The sequence below is a fragment of the Berghia stephanieae genome, chromosome 6, assembly GCF_034508935.2.
Source record: "Berghia stephanieae isolate SIO BIC M18660-M18661 chromosome 6, UCSD_Bste_1.3, whole genome shotgun sequence".
NCBI classification, from domain to species: domain Eukaryota; kingdom Metazoa; phylum Mollusca; class Gastropoda; order Nudibranchia; family Aeolidiidae; genus Berghia; species Berghia stephanieae.
In genome coordinates, this window is record NC_088365.1 from 55,145,001 (window position 1) to 55,163,331 (window position 18,331).

General features: G+C 37.0%; 2 protein-coding genes across 2 annotated transcripts in view; both read right to left on the bottom strand.

Annotated features, from left to right (window-relative positions):
- Window positions 1-1,191: 1,191 nt before the first annotated feature.
- LOC144975295 (uncharacterized) overlaps window positions 1,192-18,331 on the bottom strand; it is a 19,015-nt gene continuing 1,875 nt past the window's right edge. The window contains exons 2-4 of the mRNA XM_078919242.1: window positions 7,583-7,637; window positions 4,697-4,761; window positions 1,192-1,355 (exon numbers count right to left, since the gene is read on the bottom strand). Of these exons, the coding sequence (XP_078775368.1) occupies window positions 1,260-1,355; window positions 4,697-4,761; window positions 7,583-7,619 (198 nt within the window). The 5' untranslated portion in view covers window positions 7,620-7,637 and the 3' untranslated portion in view covers window positions 1,192-1,259. The remainder of the gene's footprint in view (window positions 1,356-4,696; window positions 4,762-7,582; window positions 7,638-18,331) is intronic.
- On the bottom strand, window positions 10,051-13,441 carry LOC144975294 (uncharacterized). The gene is made up of 3 exons (XM_078919241.1): window positions 13,062-13,441; window positions 12,031-12,191; window positions 10,051-11,672 (listed from the first exon to the last, which is right to left on the bottom strand). The coding sequence occupies exons 1-3, from the start codon at window positions 13,081-13,083 to the stop codon at window positions 11,268-11,270; spliced, it is 588 nt and encodes a 195-aa protein (XP_078775367.1). The 5' UTR covers window positions 13,084-13,441; the 3' UTR covers window positions 10,051-11,267.

Here is an 18,331-nt window from a genome sequence, read left to right on the forward strand (position 1 = left end):
ATAGAGGGACAGAAGGTAAAGCAAGTGACCTCCTGCCCACCATGGCAGGTCAAAAGATCCAGAGGCCATCAGAGATAATGAAATGTTTTTAAAAAAACATATCGAGAGGAAATAAGATAAACATAAAAAGATAAATCGACCCACTGCCCTCTTAGTCTTAGCAAAAGACATAAGGCCAATTGTACCATTCCAAAACAAGGACAAAAAGCTTCATCAAAAGGACAAATAATGCAGATGGATATATATGTAAGTGATAACAAGAGTACAGGCCAATGTAGAGCCCAGTGGCCACCGCTTCTTGGGTTAAATCGATATCAGGATTAGTCATAGTGGGTAAGGTAATTTGGTTAAGACATCTGGAAGATGGAAAGGGCAGAACCCTGGAAATGTTTTTTGTTTTTAACTCACTCAATCCTAGAGATCTTTGCAACTTTTCAAAATTGGAAAAAAAATGTATTAAAAATGAACATGTGCATAGATATTTTTATTCAGCTACCATTAACATGTCAAAACTAAAAATGTTAGCTTTGATACTACGCTTATAATTTGTCTCAGAAAAATGTAATCAATAGGCATGGGGTGGTAAAAGTAATCCGGGTAAACTACGGATATAGTCGGTGTTAGGGTTGAGTGAGTAAGAGTTTTACTGCGCTTGCAACACATTAAGGTCAAATCAGCCCAGTAATAAGGAAGAAAATGGGATGGTTAAAAGTTCTAGAATTACAATAAAAGCATCTAAGAAAAGGGAAGAAAAAGGAGAATTGATTCAAAGAGGAAACAGATGTAGATTCCAAGAGCACACTATCAAAGTACTTAGTTTGAGAGCACCTAAAAGTCTCATAAAGACACAAGCGCAGGCCCCCACTTAGAGAGAGGAATATACTCAAATGTGTACAAATCATATATAATATGTAAAAAAAATGATAATACAGTACATAACAGAAAGATAATGTACAAGACAAATAAAACCTCCCAAAATTCCAACTATACATTTGACTGTTTCCCTCCCAGCTAAGGTATCTGGCCAGGGCCAGGACAAAACCAAGTATGTTGGAAAACATACATAAGGGGATAGAAGACACAGTAAGTTGTACCTTCCTGCCCACTATGGGAGGTAAGTAACCCCACCTAGAACCCTGGAAAAAAATTGTTTTGAACTCAACAAACGGAACATACTAACAAGTCAGAAAATTAGTGTAATAATATTACAACTTTATTCCTGTTCATTCACACCAAATTTACACATTGAAACATCCATCCTACTCGACAGCTTTGTCAGCTTTTGCCTGAGGGAATCTGCCCATCTTGTTGTGCTTTCTGGAGTACTTCAAGTTACGCAAGTATTTTTGATCCACCTGAAACATAATTCAAAAGAGAATAATAATAACATGCAAAAGTACAGATAAAACAGTTAATTTGTCTTCAACATGGTGACTACTAGTCCTCATTCATGGAAACTGCAATTGCGTAACATCACACAATTGCCTCTCTATTATTAAGTAAAAATATTGACCTCACACAAAAGTGATACACAATGATAACCTGCATCAAAAGGGCTTTAGTTTGGTCTGAGGGGAGTATATGACACTTGACATCAAGGACATGCACATCAATTTCTCACAAAATCTATTTATTCTATATAAAAGAAAATCTCGTCAGATTAGCGGCAGTGCGGGTATAACCCCTGTTGGATCACATGGAGTGGCATCTTTGGTTTTAGTTTTAACCAATTTCCATTTTAACTAGGTACTAGGTCTCACATAATCTGCTTGACTCTTAACCTGCACAAATTTTTCAACACGAGATGCCTGACATAAGGTACATAATTCACAAAATGAACAACACCTGAAACTTGACACAAAGCCAAAAACTAAAAGTAAAAGAATGAATTACATTCTTTTACACAATACATGACGATATAAAATGAAAATCTTAAAAGGTTGAAGGAACAACAACAACACTCTGGGATCCATCAGTCAGTTTTAAGAGTAATAATGCCCAATTCACAAACCCAAAGAGAAAGAGAGAGAGAGATAGAGAGAGAGAGAGAGAGAGAGAGAGAGAGAGAGAGAGAGAGAGAGAGAGAGAGAGAGAGAGAGAGAGAGAGAGAGAGAGAGAGAGAAAGAAAGAAAAAAGAGAGAAAGAGAGAGAGAGAGAATAAATATATGCCACACGGTATAATCTTTGCCCTACAAATTGTCAGGGACACACATAAAGGAAAGGTTTGTGCAGAGGGAAAATGTAGTTACACAAATTCATATTTAACTTCTGCCAATTTTATCTCTTTTAAAAATTTCTCCAGCCAGTTTAAATTTGCCCAACCCTTCAAAAACCAGTCGGGATGCCTAAATTCAACTCGGAAAGAGAATAATAAATGCAAATGTGACAGTGACAATGACAATGGGCAGAAATGTGATGAGATATAGCTACTCTCTAATGAAGACAAAAATCAGGCTGTAAATTATAAATTTGCACCCTATCCAGCGACCAAACAACATAAAAATTCAATTTAATGGGAAGCAATTAAAACTGTACACAAAACCATAAAACAGTGAAAATTCTTCTTCCTTATCACCAATCCACCGGACTGCCACCCCAAAATCTATCTTAACTAATCAAAGCCAAACACTAGAATAGAGACCATCAAAAACCTTCTAAAACAAGTTGGATCAGAGAATTAAATTCCTCAAACATGTAATCAGTTGAACGAAAGTCAATAATTTCCTCATCATATCCAACAAAATGAAAATTAGTCTGATGAATTCCCTAGCACTTGACTTTGTCTTCCCGAGTCTACAGTGGCCGTTTCAATTGAAGCAGCTTAGCTTGAACATAATTCCATGTCACGTCTCGAAACAATAGAGCTAGCCATTGTTTGCTTGAAAACCCATGGTCCCTACATTTATATTCTGTAATGGTAGGCCACGACATAAGAGCGTTAATCCAGCAAACCTGCATCAACATTTATTAGCAGTCCATGCTTTTTTTTCTGTGGTTCAAGCTATTATGGGAAATCTCAAGGCCTGTTCCTTCGGTGAGGCAAAGCAATACAAAATGCTGACTTAAGTGGTGCTGCAAGTTTCATAAGTCTTCACTTGCTGGTTGACAGTTGCAATGCTTGCTCACATGCCAAAGTTATAAAAGTAGCCCTTCAGAACCATTAGGCCCAAGGAGATGGAGTTTATTCCGGTCTCTATAGCATGAAAAAGACAATAGCAATTGCCTGCTACCCCTTGGATAGGATGCTAGTCTATCACAAAGTACTTTTCACCAGATTGAACAGACCCAGCTACCCAATCACTGCTGGGTGGACAAGGGGGGATCAGAAAAAAATCCCAACTGCGCCTGGCATCAATCTCGGTCCCTTTGATTGTGAAGTGAGTGATCTACCAACAGAGCTATCGGGACCCCTAAAGTTGTTATAGTCAGTGCTTTTATGTTCAACCAAGTTGAAGTAATAGTGGACATCATAATTTGTATTTGTGCGCATGATCAGAGATAATGCAGATCAGTAGCGCACCAACATATAAATAAGGTTTGGTCTATCCACCAGCTGGTAGACAACCGTAACATAAGTGAGCACCACTGTAGTCGACCGGCTAGCAAGCATTGTGCAATGCAAGTTAACCTTTTGTCTCAATATGCAAATTTCCAAGAGATCACCTAAATACCCAGACACAAGGAGAGGATCCCACTAACAGGAATGCACTCAAATGTTTACAAATCATGATATATATTCAAAACAAAAGATGTAATAGTACATAATAGAGATGACATATAAGGGAAAGCAACTCAGAAATCAGATATATTAGGGGGGAAAGAAGAGACAGCAAGTGAACTCCTGCTCACCATGGGAGGTCAAAAAACCCCACGCAGTGTCTTGACTGTGGATTTGAAGTTGATTAAAACCATATTGATGTGGCTATACAGCAATGGTGCCAACCCTGGCCCATGTAAGCGTGAACAACGGAGAACCAAAATGGCTACGATTTTGAATCCTGAATAAATAAAAAACAATAACAAGCTCTAATTCTGATGATGTGCATTTAGACCGTCCTAACAATATTATAATCAAGAATTAAATCTATGAATATACTTAATCTCTATTGACAATATAAATAGAATCGACTTCCATAATCCACAAGAAATCTGTGTCCCAGCTAGATAATATTTAAGCAAATTCTTAACAAGAATGTCCGGGTCAATTAACAAAAATAAATTGTTTATGTACAATAAAAGAGTAGTATTAGCCGAGTGAGTTTATTTTATTACCTATTGTTATATTGAAATTAAAAAAAAATAATATCAGAACTTGGAAACCATGTCACTATAGTGAGGATGTCGTTACAAGTAAGGGGGCTGCACTTATAATAATTAAATAATCAAAGACAACAAAACACTGTTAAAATCCTTCTTCCCTATCATTATTCCATCAATCTGCCACCCCCAAAAAATTGTCTCATCAAAGGCAAATACCAGGAGAATAGAGACTCATCAAAAACATTAAAATTAGTTGGATCAGAGAATTAAATTCCTCAAACATGTAATCAGTTGAACGAAAGTCAATTATTTCCTCATCATTTCCAACAACATTAAAATTGGTCTTTGAAGCAAAATCTTTTCACAATTTCCAGTCCTTAACTCTTATAACAAAACCAAGTAACATGAAGACTGAACAACAAACAAATTCACTCACTCCTCTGTTAGATGGATGTCTGAACTTTTTAGGCCTCTTGATACCATTACGGTGATGTTTCTTGTCTGAAAAAGCAAAAGTCACACAAAATTACAAAAATTTCAAATAATAAAAAAAAAAGATATAGCAGAAAGGATTATAGAAAACATTGTAGACATAATCATCATTCCCAGCATCTAGACTTATTTAAATCCGTAATCAAATCACTCTCAATAAATGAAAATCTCTCATGCCAGCGCACCAACAAGGGAGCACATGAAGGAGACGAGGATGACAAACTGTATAAAGAAAATATACCCAGTAAGATTAAGGTCTTAGATGCATGATTGGAACTGGCCGACTTTGAAAAAAGGAGGTAACTTTTTCCTGGAGAATGACAGCCACAATGACATGACACTAATCATAATATAATGTCCCATCATTAGAAGCTGCTGCTGATCCAGGAGGCCCTTCTGGTCAATTTTGACATTAAAAGTTGCCAAACATCACTTGGCAAATATTATGACTCCTCTTGAAAACTCAATGATTTTGATAGACAAAAAAGGACTACCCTTGTAAAATAGGGGTTTTACTTCAAACGTACGTCACTATTTCAGGGTTTTTATAGCCAATGTCGCTATACAGCGGTTGTCGTTATCGAGAGGTTGCAGTACATGTCGTAATGCCTGATAAATACAGGGCAACCCCTGAATAAGGATATCGTCAGGACCAGGGAAATTATATCGAAATTGCAGAATTTCCAAGATGGCGGGAAACGGGGACATGATTGACCACTGGTTATTGAAGATACAACACAACCACAGAAAATTTATTATCCCCAATGGCAAAGGACTTAAAAGTTATGATTTGACTATTTGAGGCATTGCATTGTATCTTATACTGATTGTCACCAGTGCTCGAATGCCATTTTCCTTCTGTAGTTTATCAAGACTTGGGACCAGCATGAGTTCAACTGTATAATTATTTGTTGTAAACAGCATTTAATTATACTAATTGAAATATGCACATATTAAATGTCACTTATTTTCACTCTTTTCAAAGACAATAAGTATCAGCTCTAAACATTAACATTTGGTGTGAACGAAAAATCTCACCCGCACACTCAATGACAGCCATGTAAGGGCAGAGATTATTCTCCTTTCTTAATCCAAAAGGCAAGACCTCAGCTGGTTATTGGTTCGGATAAGTACAAGGCAGGATGGAAATCTCTGTCTCAATACCCCGTGTTAATCCCTCTAATCAAGGGGGTGCACAAAGCATATTAGAATGTGTGTTTAACCCTCGAAGCGTCAAGGACCGATTTAATCGGCCGCCGCCATAACGTTCGGGCCGATCTAACCGGCCCTAGTTTAAAGTGACTATACAACGACCGGCACTCTACACACATAAGAACTCTTTTGCGTGAAGTCCTTGATGTGTCTACTTTCGTTTTCTCTCATTTCCTTCTTGCCAACAGACCGTTGAACCGTGATTTTCAACGTTCTTTTCACACGTTTACCACATCTCGAAATGACCGATTCTGAGCCACAACCAGGGCCTTCGGGCCTCCGTAGATCTAGAAATAGATCTACTTTAGCTAATAGAAACCTATTTACTGCTAACAGTAACACTTGTGACCTTCAAATGGACAGTTATTTGACTCTGTGTTTATAATTCTTGTGTTTTTGTGTGGTTTTTTTTGTGCTATGTGGATAAATAGAGATCTCTCTCTCTCTTTTCTCAGTAAAAATAAAGGTAAGGAAAACAACGTTTTTTTTGTCCAGTACTGGGTCATTTATTGTTGAAGTAGACCAGATGCAGTGAATATTTGTATCTATTGTTATATATTGTCTGAAAGAGGAAATGATGAGCTACAACTTGGGTATTTCAGAATTTCAATTTAGGCAAAATTTAGCTGACTTATCCCTGGGCAAAGTAAATGAGCCGGATAAAAATAAATGTCAAGGTCAAGGTCAATGTCATCTCAAAGGATGGTCAAGGTCACAATGTCGTTTATAAATGGTCATAAGTATTCATAATTTATTCCTCTTTCAGAAAATATATACTTTTACAATCTTTCACAATGTCGTTTATAAATGGTCATAAGTATTCATAATTTATTCCTCTTTCAGAAAATATATACTTTTACAATCTTATTCTTGGAAACAAAGCTACTACATCTTATTTTCTAAACCTTGGTAAAATCAATGAAATTGCCCCGACATTCTGGCCGGGTACTATTGACGCTTCGAGGGTTAATGCACATGTACAACTGGGAGGCCAGCAAGGCAGTGATGGCCTGGGGCTGTTACTGTTATGGAAAATCAAGCAAATGAATAGGGTAGGGAAGATGGGGTGAGAGGAGAGGCACGAAGTAGATAAGAAAGAAGTGATTAGGTACCAGACTCAAAGGTCATGGCGTTGTATGCTGAATGTGTAATCAGCAATCAATGTGCTGGCTTTGACATCTTATGGTTATTGAATGAAGACACACCAAACAATTATGGTTGTGTACCATCAAAATGAGACCTTACTGAACTGAAACCACTCACATTCTTAGTAAAATAACATGGAAATCTCAAACAACTAGGCCAGGCCCCCGACTGTGCTGCACTGTAATTCGTTCCTCCCATCATGGACTTCATTATGATTATGTAAATTATGTTCTCAAACCAATTCAAAAATATTTTCTTTACACAATGTTAAATTGAGCCAATAATAATTGCTTTTACTATCAGACTTGATAAATGTTCACACAGACTGAATCCTGTGATGTTGTAAAGAACAATATTTTGCATTGGTTTTAGAGAGGTTACATTGTTGGAGTGAGTCCATAACAATTTGGATTATCAGGCCTGAAATACGTACATGTACAATTGAATAACAGATCAACTATCTAGCACTTACTCTGGTTATGATTGGTGTGATTCTTGGACTTGGCCATGTTTACTGCTCAGCCAACCTGAAAAGAAAGGGATAAGAAACAATCAGTGATTTTCAACATTAGGGACTTATTTATCAGAACCAACGGCCAGCTGAACTCTAGGTCTTTAGTATTGTGCCACGAAAGTTGGATGTCTTCTGTAGCTATTCCAGGTGACAGTACAGGAGCATTAAAGGTACTAGGGTTTATTTGTTCTTAGGGTTAGTTGAGGGAATATTTGGGTTGTTTCCCCTAGCACAAGGAACTTTCAGAAGGCCTCGCGATAATTTCTTCACTCCAGTAAATATTTCACTCCCTTGGGGGGCAGCGTTGCTCAGCAGTACGGTCTTTGTTTCGTACCCGGAAGGTACAAAGTTCGATCACCTGCCACTGCGCTGTGTGGCCTTGAGCAAGTCACCTGTCACCTTGCACTAGCTCAATTTGCGGCGCTACACAAGTTACTACCGGAAATGCAACGGTTTCAGTTTCACGTTGTGTTTTGTTCTGATTTTGGTACCCTAATCCAATCCATGCCCATCCCCATCTCTCCGACTTGATCATTCATCACATCCTGAAATCGAACCACATCATCATTCCTCCACAGCAACTACCACCACCTTTACATCATCATCATCCCCCATATCATCGCTACCACCGTTACTACTACAACCATATCATCATCATTACTTCCACTACCACATCTACCTCCACATCGTTTTCAAAACTATAGCAACTGCCACCACCATTACATCATCATCATAATCCTTATCTTCATCATCACTACCACTACTACAAAAATCACAACCACCACTACATAACAGACACATCGTCATCGAAATGCAAAATGATAATAATAATGTAGTTTATTTATATATTGCGCCCAATCCTCTATACAATAAAGCTCTAGGCTTGTAGGCTACTACAGAAAATACAGAACAAACTACTGTGAATAGAGGTGGCCTTTGAAAAATTCTTTCCTAGCTAATGATTAATGAATATAAAAGAACTGGCAACACTGATTACAAATCAACTTTAATAGAAATATTGTAATGAACCAGTGCTCTTAAGTTAAGACGTAACAGACGAAAGTCAAGAATTCTGTTGAGTGTGTGTGTGAAAATGAAATGAGTGAAGTAGAGAGATGGGTCAGTGGAACCAACATTTAGTTCCTTTAAATTTAAGTTGTCCACCATACATTTAGATAGAAAAAGAAAAAACTTAACGCCTACCACCAAAAGCAGTTTAGATTTGAAGATGCATTTTGAAATTATTTCGTAAATTTTCATGATCCATTCCTCGCAAAACCGTCCATGTCAATCATCATTCAATGGATATCATAAAAATAAAAAGACCAGTCTTTTTAAAAAGTTTCTTTAGAAAAAGATTGCGGAAAAAGTGTCACTAGATATGCAATTTGGTGCATGAAATGATTTTGCATAAAAGCAGTAAAAAAGTTGAAAAAAAAAATATGGGGGGGGGGGGGGGGGGGGGGGAGGAGGGAGGGAAAGAGCAAACCCAGTAGCTATGTAACCTACTAGAGGCGAAATTCAATCTTTGACCAACACCAGATCTTCCCATTTTCATCTAAATTCAAAAGGCAAGTAATGACAAAACTATCATAGATAATTGAAGTCAGAGTTGCGATCCTCTGACTGCTCTCTTGGTGGAAACGCTTTATACTCCACTAACAATAATAAAGGTAAAAGGAAACAATTATCTAAAAACAAAAAATCAGCTTCGCTGTTAAGGGGTTAAAAACACCTGCAAGCACCCGTGACATGCTCTACGTCATGAGGCTACCCGTCTCCCTTTCATCTTCCTCCCTGCCTCCTCTTCCCCCCCACCCCCTCTGGACGAGGGTGGGGATGGGGATAAAAGGCCCTTTTCCTTTTATTCAATCAACTTGTCTGCTATGGAACCAGTCCTCCCTTAAAATGTACAAGAAATAACACCTTTTTTTCTTGTTCAACAGAGAATATCTTCTGTTGACAGGCCTAATTCTAATTGTAGCAGACAACAAATTTCTCAACTCAAAACGGTCACGTGACAACGTAAAAACATAGAGAGGTGAGCCGGTGTCACCAATACTTAGCTTCTATACCACGACAAATCATTCGTTTGGACAGAAAAATAAATAAAAAACTTACCGCTTACCGTCAAAAGCAGTTTAGATTTGAAGATGCATTTGTTTTCTATCAAAAAACAATCGGTACTGGACAATCCTGATGAATTTCAAAAGTTGTGTTGAAATTATATCCTAATTTTTTTCATGATTCATTCCTCGCGAAATCGTGTGGGTTTCGTTTCTGTTATCAAGGTGCCGCCCCAGGTTTTTTAGTGTCCCTAGATAGGTATGCAATTTGGTGCATTAGTGCAGTAAAAATTGGTGCGCAAAATTAGTTCGTAGCGGATGCGAGACTCTCTGTGTGTGTGTGTGTGTGTGTTTTAGGTACACCAAACCAAATTTTGAGTTAAGAAAAAACCAAAAAGTCTATGTTTCATCACATAGTACTCAATTTTCTAAGAAGTTTGATACCAAAATGAGCCCTCTAACTCAATTATTAAGGAATTTACGCAATATTGAAGATTCGAAAAATATGCGCCTTCGCGCAACTTGCTCTGGTGTCAACTTTGCGCTATTGTAAAATGAAAAGTAATCAAACCACATACCTAAAACTTGCTAGACAGACAGACAGCAACACAGGGAACACGCCTATTTTTTTCCAAGCATATTAAAGAACTTTATTTTACTTTTAAAAGGTCTTGAAAATGGCTCCGAAGCCAATTTCACATAAAACGACAAGGGAGGTAAAAAAGAGCAATTTGAACGATTTTTAAAAATTCATTAAAAAATAATAAAAACATGTACATATTCATGTGATACATCAAATTAAAGTTCATTATCCATACAATGACAAAATGTAAATAGCCAAAGTATGCAAGCCACACATTGGTCATTAAAGAACATGAAGCAAGACTGAAATAATGAAATCACAAAAATTTCACCTGATAAAAAAACTCACAAATATGCAAAATGTCAGGATATACAAATAAAACACTTCATACGTAGAGCATGAATAACGTACAATTCAGAAATAGTATGATCTCCTTAGTAAAATAAATTAGATAACTTCAGCAGCTTCAGACTAAGCTATGAAAATTGAGAGAGAAAAATAATCCGAAACCGAGAAATCACCAAAAAAAAAAAAAATGCACATTACATCATTAATGCTTGAAAAATAAATTAAACTCAATCAGGCTATATAACTCTTCGCTTCTTTGATGGGTTCTCAATGTCACCAGAAACAGAATTTGATTTTAAAAAAGACTTTAAAGCATCCAACATAAAATCAACATCACCAAATCTTAAACTCCTTCCGCCCGACATACATTTATGAAAACGTATTTCACTCTTCAATATATCTTTTATCTTTGTCATTGAATAATTTTCAACTCTAAGCCTGTCAAATAAATCAATTACATCTTTATCTGTTCGACAGGGCCCACCGTGTAATTCAACATCTCGTTCAACCTTGGAAATATTCTCCATATCCTTTATCTGCTTATCAATCTTCTGTTAATTCTCTACAAATTTCAATCTTATATCATTATCTACTTTATCTTTTAACATCTTACTCTCATTTCGCATTTTCTTCCCATGCTTTCTAGCTACTTTGAACATGAGCTCCTGAGTCGTTCATACTCTTTGAATGTTTTTTTTAGGACACAAAAAAGTTTAGAATTGATGCTCAGTCCAGATAAATGACAAACCCATTGAGCCGTTGTGTTTGAACTTAATCTCATATCCCTCCTGGAAAGTTCAATATCAATAACTAATCCGTTATCGATGTGTTTCAAATCCAGTGAAGATGCAGGCGGAAAGGGCAATGAAGCACGGGTGATGCCAAAACTCGACAACTTATCCGAAATAAAGTCGAAGTCAACCCCACATTCCAGGAACGACAGATCATGCCGTTGCATGCAGAATCTCTGGTAAGCACGCTCCACTGCATGCCTTATCCGTGATCTGTGTGATGCAAGGTTTGGGGATATCCGTAGAAGACAGTCTTCAATCTGAAATCAAATTATTTGAAAAGATGAGACAATGGCAATACAACACAATTTTACATTGTCAATTGTTACCTAACTCTGTACCTTTCTCGTTAGCAATGCTTACTCATATGTACAGTGAATCCCACTAGGCACTGAAATGCACCAAAACCCCTTCATATGATCCTCACTGATTTCTTCCTGTAACAAAACATCTTAATCTTAGCCAGCAAAAAAAAAAAAAAGAAAAAAAAAAGCGGTCAGAGAACAACTGTCTTGACTTTGCTCACTTCTTGACAATGGATGATCACATGATAGCTCTGGGAAACTTCTCTGAAAAAAACGTGATTACATATAAATGACGAAATAAAAATATAGTCACCTCCTTCCAAGATTTTTTTGATGAGCAGTTCTCCGATTCCTGCTTCAAAAAATAAAGCTGTACAAGTAACTTCTGGTTCACTTTTATTGGTGGCAAATCTGGTCGTCTACCTCTCCCAGATACCAAAAAGGTATTTTTTAACCCTTGGTAAACATCATCATCTGAGGAAATATATCAAAATGAAAATTACTAATTTTATCATTAAAATCAAAATCTTCCTTACACAAACATTGAAATAGATACACGTTATTATTATCCCCAATAAATAAAAAATACCAAACAATAATCTGAATCTGATGAAATGGCAATAATTACAACATGAATATGAAAAAAAAAGTCATTTGCCATGGTAATAGCTGGTAATAATAAGTACCAGGCAGTCTGGTAGCGCACAATTAATATTTGATCTACTGAAATTATATTGAAGGATCACAATAGTCATATAACTTTATAAACAGATCAGTCCACATCCAAATTATTGACAGGGGTCTGAGCCCATCCAAAGCAAAGTTTCATAACATAATTTTAAAAAAAAAAGCTTACTATTGCTGTAAAGTCACATACGCCTCTATAATAATAATAATTAATGATAATGTCTTGACCAATAACCTTAGAACGCATTCGAACTAAAACAAAACTAATGTGAATCTCGATAATTGTCCGCAATGGACTCGTCCGAAACCTGAATTGAGTGTCCGCCATTTTGAAATCAAGATTTCATCGCCACAAAAGTCTAGTGTATTAAGATGACAAAATACAGCTGTATTATTCATTAAAATAAAATTTAGATTGGTGTCATATAAAATTAGATAACTGATTAAAGTCTTACTGGTATTTGTTTAGGGGAAAATATAACATAAAAAAATACAAAGTGCCACAAAGTTCCCAGTTGCTGGATACGAGGGAATACCGCAAGTGAAAGAATTTTAAAAGACACTGCGTTTACGATTTTGACCAAAAAAAAAACTAACTAATATAAAAAAAGCAATATTTTCAATGATCAGAACGTAGATTTCAAACATATAACTTACCTATAATGAGCTTTGAATCCATTCCTGAATGAAATCAATCAATCAATCACACCTTGTTTACAACTAGTCGCGAGTCGACTAACGTCAACTCGACTCCTTCGTTTGAATGACTTCGCCGGGCATGGTCGTTCTTTTTAAATAGCCAGCTTGCGGACGCTGTTCCATAAAATAGTTTCGAATTTTTACCATGAATAGAAAATTGAATACTTTTTCATTTCATGTAAGTTTCGTTTCAATGTTCTCATATTTCGGCATTTTTTTCGTCAAAAACTTCAAAAAAATCGATTTTTAGAGAGGAATATGATTTTATACAATATAAAATTATATACCAAACGAAAGAGAATTCAATTCTGCTTCAAATAACACCATTCATTTCCCGATCTCATTAACGGCGCTCGCAAGACATCCGGTTGAAAAAGATGAGGTCATAAAAACTGACCGTGAGCATTCCGACCAACCGTTTTCAACACATTTTTATTCAAATCTATTAAGATTACTTATTGAACAAAACCATTTTCTTTTTTCCCTATCATAAAGAAAAAAGGATGATCTTTACAATGACACCAAGTGTAATGCATACATTTTACACATTATTTGAGAGTAGCAGTGTGAAAGTGATGAATTTTCCCGATTTTCATCACAATTTTACCCGATAGTGGCTGGTTTGGAGTACCTAGTGTGTTTGTGTGTCTCTTTCTTTCTTTTTTTTTTTTGGGAGTGCCTACGTACACGGTAACGGGGCATCTAGCCTCAGGATCTACGTACACGTAAACTGGTTTACCGTTGCAACACAAGCAATAGATGGTCCTCGCTGTCGTGACCGCACGCGCTCGTGTGTGTGTGTGTGAGAGTTTTAAATCAAAACAATTTTAACCATTAATGGCGAGATTCGATCTTACACTACACTCCCCAAACTTCAGATCTTAGTCGTAATGTTATCATTAAAAGACAAGCTTTGGGATTTATAGTTTAATTGAAGCCCGAGTCTAAATATACTCTTACTACTGCTCTCTTGGTGAAACGATTTATTCCGCATAAGCAATCTGCAGAAAAAAATCAGTGTCACTGTAAAAGGTTAAAATTTCACGAAGTACGCTCCGTGAACACCGCTGTAACATTCCTTTGATCTACGTCATCAGGCAACCCGTTGTTTCTTTCATCTTTTCCCATTCGCCCTTACTATCCCCCCGCCTATCTCTCTCTCTTTCTTTCTTATCATAGTGTTATCCCTTCCCCTTCCCATCTCAATGTAAAATGAAAACGTTCTGCTGTTTGCAGATACATGTATGATTGTTTTGTTTTTTCTCTCTCACTCGGCTAGGATTGAAAACCAAGACATCAGGTAATTGGTGTCTAATGCCAAAGTATAGAGTATAGATTCTCTCTTTGGCCAATTTAGTCACGCATGTGGCAGCCCAGCTATTTATTATGTTCTGCCTATAACACACAACCTAGATGTATCCTTTTGTGTGTGCAAGCCATGCGGGTAAGTACAGCGATAGCTTGCCAGTTGAGGAAAAAAAAAAAAGAAGCAGCTATCCGCATTTGAAAAACAAAACAAAAAAACCTGAAAAAACAAAACAACTTAACCTTTTAAAGGCGAATATCAATCTTACTTGGACCAAATATAAAATCTTACCGTTTTCATCAAAAGACAAAAAACAAATTACAATTTAAGAATTTGAGCTTTTATAGAGGGCAATATCCACCCAAAGCACTTTTTATCAATATTCTTACTGCTCTTATGGTGGAAACGTTTTTTTTTTTCTGCGTTAAAAAATAATATAAATGAAGACTATTATTTGAAAACAAAAAAAATCAATGTCACTGGAAAAGGGTTAATTGCATTACTCCTGCATCCTGTGAGACCTCTACGGCACTTGCTAATCATAAAAAAGGAAATAGCAATCAACAATACTAAGGTGAAAAAAAAAGAAGAAAAAAAAAAGGGGGGGGGGGGAGAGAGCAAATCCAGTAGCAATGCAACCTTTTAGCGGCGAAATTCGATCTTTGACCTAACACCAAATCTTCTATCATCAAAAGTCAAGTAACGGCAAAACGATTATAGACAATTGAAGTCCGAGTTGCGATAGTCTGACTGCTCTCTTGGTGGAAACGCTGTATTCCCGTTAACAATAATAAAGATAAAAGCAAACTATTATCTAAAAGCAAAAAATTAGCTTCGCTGTTAAGGGGTTAAGAACACCTGCAACTGCAACTGCCAGCATCCTTGAGATGCTCTACGTCACCAAGGTCACCAATCGACATGTCTCCCTCTCGTCGGCATGCACCTCCCCCCCCCTCCACTCTTTCAAGGTGGTGGTGGCGGCGGATAAAAAAGGCCTTTTTTCTTTCATTCAATCAACTTGACTGCTGGTGGACCCTAGGCCTCTCTACAAGTACAAGAAATAATACTCATTTTTTCTCTGCTCCAACGAAAATATCTACCCCCTACCGGTCTAATTATTTGTAGCAGATGACAAATTTCTCAAAACGGTCACGTGACACTGTAAAAACAACACAGGAAGTCCATGAAAGCTTATTTACGGCATTTCCTTTGAACTGTGTAAACAACAAAATTTCGTTTTCATTCGACTCAACGGGTCAGATTGGCCGGTATTTTTTTAACGAACTAAAGTTCTGAAAAATCAAAGTGTTTCTTAGAAAGTTGAAAGATGCTAGTTTTTGAAACAGAGGTAGGTTTTTTAAAAAAATCTTTATATTTTACGTGAATGCATGCTCAAGGCGAGTTGGACGTGCAGCGGAGGTTGGTAGGCCAAAGGCCCACCTCTCTAGGACGTCTGGGAATGCTAATTATCGGTACTTCCTTACAATATTGTGTAAACAAAACATTTCGTATTAGTATTAGTATTGATTGAGTCGACTCACAACAGGTCATATGATACGGCCCGGCCTGTATTTTTAACGAACTAAGGTTAAAGTTAGTGTTCTGAAATATCAAGATGAGTTGACAATGCTAGAGAGGTGGGCCTTTGGCCTACCAACCTCCGCTGCACGTCCAACTCGCCTTGAGCATGCATTCACGTAAAATATAAAGATTTTTTTTTAAAAACCTACCTCTGTTTCAAAAACTAGCATCTTTCAACTTTCTAAGAAACATTTTGATTTTTCAGAACTTTAGTTCGTTAAAAAAATACCGGCCAATCTGACCCGTTGAGTCGAATGAAAACGAAATTTTGTTGTTGATAAAAAGCGCTTTGAGCACTTTGGGTGGATATTGCTCTATATAAAAGCTCAAGTTTTTAAATTGTAATTTGTTTTTTTGTCTTTTGATGAAAACGGTAAGATTTTATTTTTGGTCCAAGTAAGATTGATATTCGCCTTTAAAAGGTTAAGTTGTTTTGTTTTTTCAGTTTTTTTGTTTTGTTTTTCAAATGCGGATACGTTGCTTCTTCCTTTTTTTCCTCAACTGGCAAGCTATCGCTGTACTTACCCGCATGGCTTGCACACACAAAAGGATACATCTAGGTCACAATACCTTACATCGAGGTCACAAAATCAGACAACTAGGTCACACATCAAGACATCTCTGTTTCGTTTGTTCCAAGATAGCAAAACAAACCAGACGTCTTGGAGTTCGAAAGAGCTTTCCATAAAATATTTGGTATTTGCAAGACCCCCAGAAACCAATTCCCTATACAGCTCTTGTGCACGGTTACTTATGACCTTGATTTCTTTCGTACCCACCCCCAGAACCCCACTTATTGTGTGTTATAGGCAGAACATAATAAATAGCTGGGCTGCCACATACGTGACTAAATTGGCCAAAGAGAGAATCTATACTTTGGCATTAGACACCAATTACCTGATGTCTTGGTTTTTAATCCTAGCCTAGTGAGAGAGAGAAAACAAAACAATCATACATGTATCTGCAAACAGCAGAACGTTTTCATTTCACATTGAGATGGGAAGGGGGAGGGATAACACTATGACAAGAGAGAGAGAGAGAGAGAGAGAGAGAGAGAGAGAGAGAGAGAGAGAGAGAGAGAGAGAGAGAGAGAGAGAGAGAGGAGAGAGAGAGAGGTGGGCGGGGGGATGGGGGGATAGTAAGGGGGAATGGGCAAAGATGAAAGAAACAATGGGTTGCCTGATGACGTAGATCAAAGGATTGTTACAGCGGTGTTCACGGTGCGTACTTCGTGAAATTTTAACCTTTTACAGTGACACTGATTTTTTTTCTCCAGATTGCTTATGCAGAATAAATCGTTTCCACCAAGAGAACAGTAGTAAGAGTATATTTCGACTCGGGCTTCAATTAAACTATAAATCGCAAAGCTTGTCTTTTAATGATAACATTAAGACTAAGATCTGGAGTTTGGGGAGTGTAAGATGGAATCTCGCCATTAATGGTTAAAATTGTTTGGATTAAAAAAAAAAAATTCACACACACACACACGAGCGCGCGCGGTCACGACAACGAGGACCATCACTGACAGAATGTTGCAACGGTAAACCGGTTTACGTGTACATAGATCCTGAGGCTAGATGCCCCGTTACCGTGTACGTAGGCACTCCCAAAAGAAAAAGGAAGAAAGAAAGAGACACACACACACATACTCTCACACACACACACACACCACACACACACACAGTCTCGCATCCTCTACGAACTAATTTTGCGCACCAATTTTTACTGCACTTATGCACCAAATTGCATACCTATCTAGGGACACTTTTTTCCGTATCTTCTTCTCAATAAACTTTTTAAAAAACCTTTGTTTTGCGCGGCAGGCACTAGGGGGCACCAACCACTGAATCAGACGAAAAACACACACGATTTAGCGAGGAATGAATCATTAAAACATTTAGGATATAATTTCAAATAGGGACTCTAATAGAAATTCTAAATGTACCTCACACACTTGAAACCAATGTCATATGAAAGAGCTGGCAACACAGATTACAAAACAGTTTGAATTTTGTTTCTATCTTGATTAGAAATGTAGTTACGGCAGTTCAAAGTCTGAAATTTCAGACCGATTTTTACCCCAAAATTACCATTGCAAAGTTGTGACCGAAATCGCGTGATGTTAATAAAAAATGATTAAAACAGTCAATATGGAGTTCTTATCATATATTGTATACCAAAATGTTCGTCTTATCGAGGACAATGCATTTACATTAATAAAGAGGAAGATAAACATTTCAAATTAACACATTATTACATAATATGTCGCTCATGTTACATAATCAAAAACTCGGCTAGACGTAAGAAACAATTTGCTCTATCACTTTTGGATTTATCCCCA

What these genes read in the sequence shown, in the direction of transcription:
- LOC144975294 (XM_078919241.1), bottom strand. Translation starts at nt 13,083, where the DNA reads ATGGATTCAAAGCTCATTATAG. An exon ending in GGATTCAAAGCTCATTATAG is followed by an intron (nt 12,192 to 13,061) that starts GTAAGTTATATG and finishes ATATTTCCTCAG; the next exon opens with ATGATGATGTTTACCAAGGG. An exon ending in CAAAAAAATCTTGGAAGGAG is followed by an intron (nt 11,673 to 12,030) that starts GTGACTATATTT and finishes ATTTGATTTCAG; the next exon opens with ATTGAAGACTGTCTTCTACG.